This window comes from Manacus candei, unplaced genomic scaffold (assembly GCF_025592945.1).
Source record: "Manacus candei isolate 608988 ecotype Guabito, Panama unplaced genomic scaffold, ASM2559294v1 h1tg000046l, whole genome shotgun sequence".
Lineage (NCBI taxonomy): Eukaryota > Metazoa > Chordata > Aves > Passeriformes > Pipridae > Manacus > Manacus candei.
In genome coordinates, this window is record NW_026138094.1 from 15,310,701 (window position 1) to 15,320,000 (window position 9,300).

Here is a 9,300-nt window from a genome sequence, read left to right on the forward strand (position 1 = left end):
CCCTTTTTTAATGGCACCAGCAGTTTCCTCTCTGCAGAACGGTGTGTTACAGTAAGAAAATAAATACCACAAAAGCACTGAGGAGGTGAAAATTGAACTTTCTGTCTCTGTGCAGCCATGTGGGTAAAAGAGTAATTGGCTTGGATAATAACTTTTGTTCTTACAACCCCAAATCTAAATGAGCATCTCATTGATACATCTGCTTGTAATTACTACCAAAAGAAGATGTTGTGCAGATAAATAAATTAAACCATTTTAAGTGCTTTCACAAAGTAATACAATTGTTTAATTGTTCAAATGCACATCTAATGATTCTTGAAGTTTTTGTGGCAGGTTTTGTTTGTAAAAAGTGGAATTTTCATAGATTTATTTTTATGTTTATGCAGTAGAATATGAACCAAAACTTTTTCAACTTAAGAAACCTCTACTGCCATAAAAACATTGGGCATGGCTTTTGGCTTTAATAAATTTCCACAGGTGTGGAATCCTTGTAAAGTTTTCCATTGAGCACTTTGCCCAGTGCTGTGTGGAGTCAAATAACATGAATTTTTATCATTATTTTGCAAATTTATTAGACATATTAGACAACTCCTGCTTATGAGCACTTCTGTCCTGGTGCAGTTATTTTAAGATTATGCCTATTCTATATTTCAGCAGCAGGTGGAAATGGATATTAAAATCATGCTTGACCCAGAGAACATGGAAAATAAAGCTGGTTTAAAACATCAGAATGATGAGACCAGGCTGCCACTTATAACTAAGAAAAAATCTGCTCCTGTAAGTAACTTATATCAACTTATGGGCTTGTTATATGCCTTGCTTTGCACTGTTATAATTAATGTGTATTAAACCTAAAGAAAAGAAATATTTTAAGTGAAAACACCACATAAAGTCCTAATTTTTGGCATTGATATATAAGGATCAAAACATTTCAAGTGATAGTACTGGGAAAAAACAAACCTGCAGTGTAACAGGTTTAGGACCCAAGATCCCAATCCAGCAAAGTATAAATTATACATGGGATTGTACCTGGTCAGTAATCTCAGGAAAATCAGGGGGAGGAGATGAGCAAACTGGAGCTTGTGGAGTTTTAGGTATGACCCAAAGATGAGAGCAGAAGTAAAAGGAATTTTATTGATAAAAATGGCCTTTCAGTTGTTCATTCTCTTGCCATTTCTTAAAATTTTGTAAAGCTGCAAGAACACATTCTGTTTTCCAATAACAACAGGATTGTTGGGAATAAGTGACAAATGCTTTCGCTTTGTTTTGATGCTCCTTTTTAGCTGATTTTTGGGGTTTTTTTTGCAAAAGCAATCCTGCCACATGAGTGCTGGCCCTGAGCAGAAATCAGTGTCAGAATTTAAAAAATAGGGCTTCTACTGAAGGAGAATCAGAATCCTGCACAAACTTAGGTGTCATTTACATCTTATTTTTCTGATGTGGTTTGGCAGGGAATGTTGAGTTGCACTTCCTGCTGGGAGCACTTTGGAATGTGGGGGACAAATTCAGCTCCCTCCTTTCCATGTGGAGATATTTCCATGTCTTGTAGATCCCAAATGTCAGCTACAAGTTCTTCTGGAGCACAGCCTTTCTTTTCTACCTGGTCAAGCTGTTTCCCTGAGGGAAACAAGGGATATCAAGCATTTCCACAACCCTCTCCTAGGAGTATCCTGAGTCCTGTCCATCAAATCAACCCTTCTCTCCTCTTCTCTCTGCCCTGGGAATGTTCAAGCTGTGCAAGGTTAAGTTTTGGTTCTTCCAAATTTCTGTTCTGTAACTGCTGCTCCACTTAAATAAACAGTTGAACATGAAGAGGACATTTTTAGCAAAGTATGCTTTTAGAAAACTAAGTTAATAGGCACAGGCATCCCTCCAAAAATCAATTATGTTCCCAAATTTAGCACAGCACTGTGGTCCACATGCCCAATGGTCTCACATGGGGATGCTCTTCTATGATTTAATTTATGGAATAGAATATTATGCAGCAAGCCCAGTGCTCTCAGAGATATTCTGGGGTGTTTGCTTTTAAACAACATCAAGAGGATCTGTGAATGGCACAGTTGTGAGCTGCCACTTGTAAAAAATGATTTTTTGAAAGCTGTTGCCCAGACTAAGAGGTGATTTGTCTACCCCTGTGATACAGAGTTAATTAGAAAAAAGCATCATGGCTAATAGCTTTTTAGAACCACTCTAAAACACTCACAGAGAGGAATATTATCCTACTGCAGAGAGCCATGTGTTTTACCACTCTCCCTCAAACACTGAGCACAGAAAACTTCTTATTGGTGACTTAAATTACAAGCATTTAGTGGGAATGAGTCAGGCTCTCGGATACATATTTACAGTTGGGCTGAAAAGCAAGTAGGTATTTCATCTCCAATTTATTCTATTTAAAATTATTAGATTAATATTGTGATATTATTTATTCCGTTTCCATCCTATGACACAGTGTGGTGTTTTGGAATGTCCTGGGGGTAAAATGTTGCAATTAAGATTTGTAAAATCCTCTGCTGAGGTGTGAATTTTTTTGTTGAGCACGATCCCCACCAGCACTTGCAGCAGTGACTGCATATGATATATATAATCATACGTGATATATATGATGACAAACAGCAACCAACGTGGATCCGTGTGTATCCGCGGGTCTGGATCTGTTAATTTTTGGTGAAATGCAGATTGAAGTCGCTGCAATAATTAAGGCAGGTGGTCCCTGCCCGCCGTTTGCCGTCAGAGGGCGCTGCTCCTACACGCGCGTGCCCAGGTGTGTCCCTGAGGTCAAGGAGCAGCTCCCCCAAAACCAAAAAATCACCGGCAAAACGACTCTCGTGGAAGGAAATTAAAAAATCTAATTGCTTGCTTAGCTGCATTCAGGGGTATTCCGAGAGCTTTGAAGGACACCCGAGCAGTTAAAAACACGGTGAGATTAAAACCACGGCTTTGAGGTGATGAGGGAGGTGGAGCACAAACCTACCTGGACTTTTTATTATCCTGCCCTTGCAGTAGTTTGATAAATTATTAGTAACGAGCTCATTGTTTCACAAAAAATGTCTTCTTTTCTTGCTCTTTTGGTATTATAAAGTTGCTGATGCTGAGTTTTATCATAGAAACTAAGAACAATTAACTGTTGCCCTTTTGTGCCTTTTTGGGTCTGATTATAAAGCCTCATTCTCTGTGAAGTTCTGGAGTTATTTTAAAAGGAAGGCTGTAATTCTGTCTGCCCACAGACTGGGCATCACTTTATTTTGCAGTCTATGTGTGGGTAACAAATGAGAAATGATGAGTGGATAATTATTAAATATGTATACTTCCCATGGAGCAGCCAGCAAAAGGAGCAGTAATCTGAATTGCAGCAAAAATAATTCTGACATCCTGCTGCAATGTGGGGAAGATTCACAGCTCCACCTTTCATTTTCAGAGGACTGCTGTTCTCTTATAGAATTATGCTTTTTGGTCCTTGTTTTCTTATAAATGTATATTATACTGTAAACTGAAGAATCTTTTCATTTATTCATGAGGTGGAATTTAATATGGTGATGATTTCTAGCCTTTATGAGTTGCATCTTACCTAGTGTGACTGTAATGGTGATGGCAGTGATTCTGGGGGGGGGATTTTAAGCTGACTTGTTTGAGCCCAACCATACTAATCATATCCTCAATTATTCATTCTTTATTCACTATTTGCATCCTTGCTTCTCCCTGGAAGTGTATTTATTTCCAAGATCATAAAGCAAGGGCAATTCCTTTCGTTTCAAAAGAAGTTGTAGAAGAAAATGAGGTCTTTTGGGGCTCCAAACCTGGTTGTGTTTTAAACCTCTACATATGGCCATAATTACAGCCAAGGCAGAGTTTGGCAGTGGGAGCAGAATGAGACTTAAACAAATGGATGTTCCACTACAGTAAATCAAAATAAGCTGGTTGGGTTTGTATTACGGTGTGTAATCATAATAAGCAGCCCAGTGATTTAATAAAAATCCTCTTGTCACTAAAAATAAGAAGGGAATAATTGGAGAGAGGGAGTTAACAGATGACTCCAGTCAGCATCCTCTCAGCCTGCAAACGGGGACGTGAAGGTCACCCCCATCTCGGCTGACAAACGCAGAGAACGTTTTGTTGGTAAACAAATTAATCTTTGCAAAGGTCACCATTTGTTTGAAGTTTTTCTCCAGTTCTTGTCAGCTGCAATTGGAGATTGACTGTCATTTTGCAAGGCAGGGGTGCAGCCAGAGCTGCTGAAGCTGGTGCTGTTTGGGATCAGCATTCCCTGACAAACCCAGAGCCTGATTGGGATGCCATGGGCTGCTGCTTTCCAGCTGTCCCTGGACAGGGATGGACCCATCCCTGAATCCCAATAAGTTGTTCCTGCCTATCCCCCCTCGTGGATTTGGCCCATTGCCATGAGGAAAATGTAGAGGAGTTCAAGCCAGCAATTATCTTTCTCACTTCCTTCTGTGCTGCTTCTGTTGCCTTTGCAAAAAGCAGATGTGGGATTCTCCAAAGTTCTCCAGCTATTCTCCTTCACACCTGTTAGGGTGGAATTTTGATGGAGGTGGCTTTCTGGGAGAGCTCCTGGTAGGTCATGAAGGGAGACAAGCTTGATTTTTCTGAGCACATGGAAAATTGACAGTTCAGACCCGTCTCTGGTAGCTTTAAGAGCTCAAAGTAGGCAAGAATAACATATAATGCAATTTCCAGTTTTTTTTCCAATTAAACTTGCCTTCCACAAACTCTTTCCTGACAGCATATTGAAAATTGCCCTTAGTTCTATTCATTTTGTTTTGCTGAGCTTCCTCCTTCCCTTTAGAGTGGGAAACACTGTGTCCATCAAACCTTGACAGAAACTTCTTGACAAGAAATATGGGGGTAGATGGCAGTCTGGAGGAGATAAATGGAAGGATAAATTACTTTTTTACCATCACTATCTAGCCCTGTGATTTTCTGCTATTTGCTTATCAAATCTCATCTATCTAATTGTCCTGGTTGATAAACTGTAGTTTTGACACACAATACTTGTATTTTCTGTGTATTTAATACTAGTTTCTATTCTGGGTGAAAAATACACTTATAAAGATATTTACACCCCCCCCCCCCAAAAAAAAGACATTGTTCTAGTTAAATATTGCTGGGTAAAAAGAAAACAAATAGAGAACTAATCAGAAAATCCCTGTGGTGTTCCAACAAGTGCCCTATTTAAAATGAAGCAAAAAAAGAAAAAATAAAGTGGGAGAGGTTTATCCACAGGAGAAAAACACTTTAGAAAGGGTAATAGAATTGTTTTTCTCGTGTCCCAGGTTAATTACACTCAGAAGCACTTGAAATGAAAAAATAGTTTTTCAGCACACTCCAAGCATATTTTAAGGCAAGTCAGCCTTAGTTTGCCCTGCAAATGAAGTGCTGCCTTCCAGCCCTATAAAACTGAGCTTTAAAAGTGCCCAGGATGGAGCAATGATGCCAAAAGTAAAACCTTAATATTATTTTTTGAGGTCTTATTGTTGTAATTTCGTGGGCTTTAGTTGAGTGAAAGTAAGTGCCAGAATTAAAGCAGTTTGTCACCTTTTGCTTTGATATCTCGGGGAATTCTTCCAGAGGGCAGCTAATGGAGCAATCAGGGTGCTGGAAGAGCAGGGAAAGGGGTGGAAATTGGGTGGAATTTTGGTGGGGAGCTGTTCTGGGTCAGCTCCATGTTGCCTGTAATACATGAGGAGGTGGATCATGGCACTGGGCAGTGTAAAGGAGTGATTAAATTACATTTTAGTTGCATCAATCCTTGTTTTAATATGACACCTGCCATGGACTTTATAGAAATTAAAGAAGAATTAAATCTGTCTCCAGTTAAAAAAAACCCCAAGCCTCCAGGCTGCTTTTGAACTCACACACTCCACCTGAACTGCTTTTCTTTTGTAGCTTATTACATCTCTAGAAACACAATTAAAATATATATATATGTGCTGTTTATCATAACAAAACTCCTGGGACTTAAATTAGGATAAAACCAGTAGTAAAACCAGGGCTGCTTTAAGGAGTCACTTTAATTAAATTTCTTTCCTTTCATATATTTTTGTGGTGTCCTCAACAAACTGCTGGGCTGAGTGTGAGTAGGAAAGTGTGGTGTATAATTTCTTTTTCTCAGTATCAAACCACTTATTTGCCAGCTGGTGTAAAGTTAATCTTTGTTGTGTGTTTATTGCTGTTTTCTTGGAACACAAGGACATGAAGATTTATCCATCTTGATCCCTTAAAGCATAATGGTCTGTAATGGCCAGAACTGAAATGAGTGCCTGGAAGATTCTCTATTATGATAAAAAGTACATGTTTTCTCTCTCCCTGCTGTCTCTTGTGGGCAGTGCTATTATACAAATTGGGAGGAAAAATTAGAATAGTTAATTTTGATCTGTCTCATTTCCCTGCCAGGATTAGAAGCAACTCTTTAGAATTTCTTCTCCCTTTCTAGAAAGTTGATGGTTGATGTTATTCAGTAATTATGACACAATAGTGCTCAAAGATCCCAATCATGGCCTGGATTGTACTAAAAACTTAATAATCAGTCATTAAAAGCTAATATTTTAAGGCAGAAAGCCCCAATTTAGCTCTGGTAGAGCTAAATACCAGTATTCCCACTTTGCAGATCTGTTAATATTTCCCAGCTTTCTAATTAGATCCATTTAGTATTATTATTATTATTATTTTTTATTATTTCAGGTAGTTAATAGTTCATAATGAAATAATTTCTTAAAAAAAGCAAATAAACAATTTTCCAGCACGTGGCATCAGGTCATCAGTAGAGTTCAAACATTTCTATCCAATGTTCCTTTTTCCTTTTCCTTCTGGTACCTTGCCCAAGTGTGCATTTTATATATTTAAAGGCTGTTTGGTCAAGAAACACCATGTTTACACTATATTCATTAAAATTAAGCAAACTTCTTGTGATTTTTAGTATCTAGAACACTGATTTTTGCATAGCAAAAGTCACAGGCCATCAGTTGAATTTAATTAACTTTATTATGAATTTCTGAAGTAACGACAGTAGATGATACTGTGCCATGTTCATAAGTAGTAAAAGTTGTTAAATCTTAATGAAACCACTCATAGCAGAAATTATATTTATTATTTATTACTGTGGGAGTAGGGGAGTGTAGCTCTGTAAATGCCAGATTTCCCTTTGTTAAAAGGAGTTCTGTTTTCCTTCCCAGCTGTGCAGTCAGAAGACAGGGAAGGGCCACACAGTTGCCACCCTTTGGGGTTTCCCTGCCTTTCCACCCCTGGATTCTCCCTTACCCCTGCTGGAAGAGGACACCCCAAAAGGTGGGTCACACAAGCCCCTCCGTGGGTGCTGTGGCCACCAGGTATGAGCTGCCTGAGCAGAGTTGATGTTTGCAGCAGGTAGGTGGTAAATGAATTCTCTGGCACCTCAAAACTTGTAAGAATTGGGATCTCAAACATCACAAAGACTCAACTTCAGGCTCCTCCCTTCACGGAGGAGCTGCTGGAGGACATGGTGTGTGTTGTGTTGAGCATCAACCTGAGTCAGTTCTGCTAATTCAGAGGGTTCAGTTGCTGCTGGAGAGAAGAACTGTGTGTGATGAAGGTTCTTGAGTGACTAAAGAAGTCAAATGATGGTGATTAACATCTGGTTATTAATCATTCAGTCTTAACTAGACCTGCACTTGCACTGGTTTAGCCATCAGTGCCTATTCATGGTTCCCTTGTGTTTCCAAGAGTTCATTCTCAGCCATTCTGCATTTTAACTTGCATTACCCAAGCATATAATTATATATATACAAGCATAGAATTCCCTTTCAGAATCAGCACTGTTAGAGTATCTTTCATGTATTTGTCAATTTTTATAGGCAAAGCTCACCTTCCTTGAAGGTAAAATATTGAATATTGAAAGGTATGACTCTTTCAGTTAAAGAAAACTGCTGCTTTTGTAGTTTTGCTGTAGAACTTGGCCGTGCCTTTGTTTAATTCTTTTTTCATTGGTACTAATTGATTTTCTTTCATAGCTGGAATACATATGAATTGTTCAGGAATGTCATCTTCTTGTAGGTGCTCTGAGCCTAACTGGCCAAAGGCTTATCCTTCCAGCAGCAAAGGTAACTCTGCAGACCCCTCCTGTTGTATCCAAGGCAGCACCTTCCCAGGAATTTCCCAGGCAGCACAAGAAATCAGCTGTAGGTGAGTACAAACATCCAACAACCATCATTTGCATCTCCAGCTTCACTCCCAGGCCCTTATTTTATCTCCTGAGGAAGGAGCTGCCCAGTGAGCACACCCTCAAATTCCCAAGTGCACAAAGATGTCCGTGAGCATCCTGTGGCTTGCAGCTGAACAGGAACCAGAGTTCTGAATTCCTGGGAGGATTTTGGTTCCTGTTCATTTCTGGAATCCTTGTGTGGGTTCCAAGTTCCAACTTGTGAGCACCTGACTCTGGAGCTCTGACCATTGGTGTCATGTAAAGGCAGAGTTCCTGTAAATCAGGACTTTCAGCAGCTGATCCAGCCTCTCTTTTGCCACGTGGTTAAATGAATTACTGATAATTAATGAATGAGACCTGCCATCAATGTTTTCCTTTGTACAGGAGAGATTAGCAGTAGGCTGGACCCTGAGAATACAGACACCACCACCTTCCCAAACTCCAAGGAAGGAATTTATGGCACATCTTCCTCTAGCAAAGGTAACATTGCACCACTTCCATCCAGCAGCTCCGTGGTTTCAGCAAGGAAATCAAAGCCAGTGTGGACATATCCAGCTCAGCAGTTGGAATCTGAGGGGCAGATTCCCTCTCAGACACAGGTATTTGATTAAATTGATTATTATCCTCAGACACTGAGGAGAATAAGGTTTTTATTCATGTTTTTAATACTGTCTTCACCACAACTGGTTTAGGAAGTGACTGTAAATCACTGAATTGGTACAGGAGGGTTTGAACCAAATCCAGAAAATAGGAACTAAAATAAGAAATACTTCATGTATTACCTATTTCTACTTTCTCAAGACTTCTACCTAAATTTGTCTAGGTTTTTTTTTTTTTCACATCTTAGAAAACCAAGATTTCACAATCTTAAAAAATAAGTTTAGAAAGGATGTGATGAGGTTATCCAGATCTCCAGGCAGAATTACCTGTACCTGCAATATTGCAGACAGATGTTTTTCTAACCTGTTCTGAAAACTTTGGGTGATAGCAGCTCCACAGCCTCCCTAGACCATCTGTTCCAGTGCTTAACTAACTATCTTTACTGTTATAAAAGAGTTTTTTAATGTTTCATCTAAATCCCCCTCACTGCAGGTAAGCAAATGTAGTGT

At 39.3% G+C, this 9,300-nt stretch overlaps 1 protein-coding gene across 9 annotated transcripts in view; it reads left to right on the forward strand.

The window, feature by feature from the left end:
- IQCH (IQ motif containing H) overlaps positions 1–9,300 on the forward strand; it is a 53,221-nt gene that overhangs the window by 2,205 nt on the left and 41,716 nt on the right. For 4 of the 9 annotated variants that reach the window (XM_051796863.1, XM_051796861.1, XM_051796862.1 and 1 more), the window contains exons 5-8: positions 655–777; positions 7,188–7,299; positions 8,044–8,172; positions 8,576–8,790. In XM_051796863.1, the coding sequence (XP_051652823.1) occupies positions 655–777; positions 7,188–7,299; positions 8,044–8,172; positions 8,576–8,790 (579 nt within the window). Of the gene's footprint in view, positions 1–654; positions 778–7,187; positions 7,385–8,043; positions 8,173–8,575; positions 8,791–9,300 lie in introns of those variants that run through there. The other 5 variants (XM_051796860.1, XM_051796864.1, XM_051796866.1 and 2 more) reach the window with 4 other exon arrangements.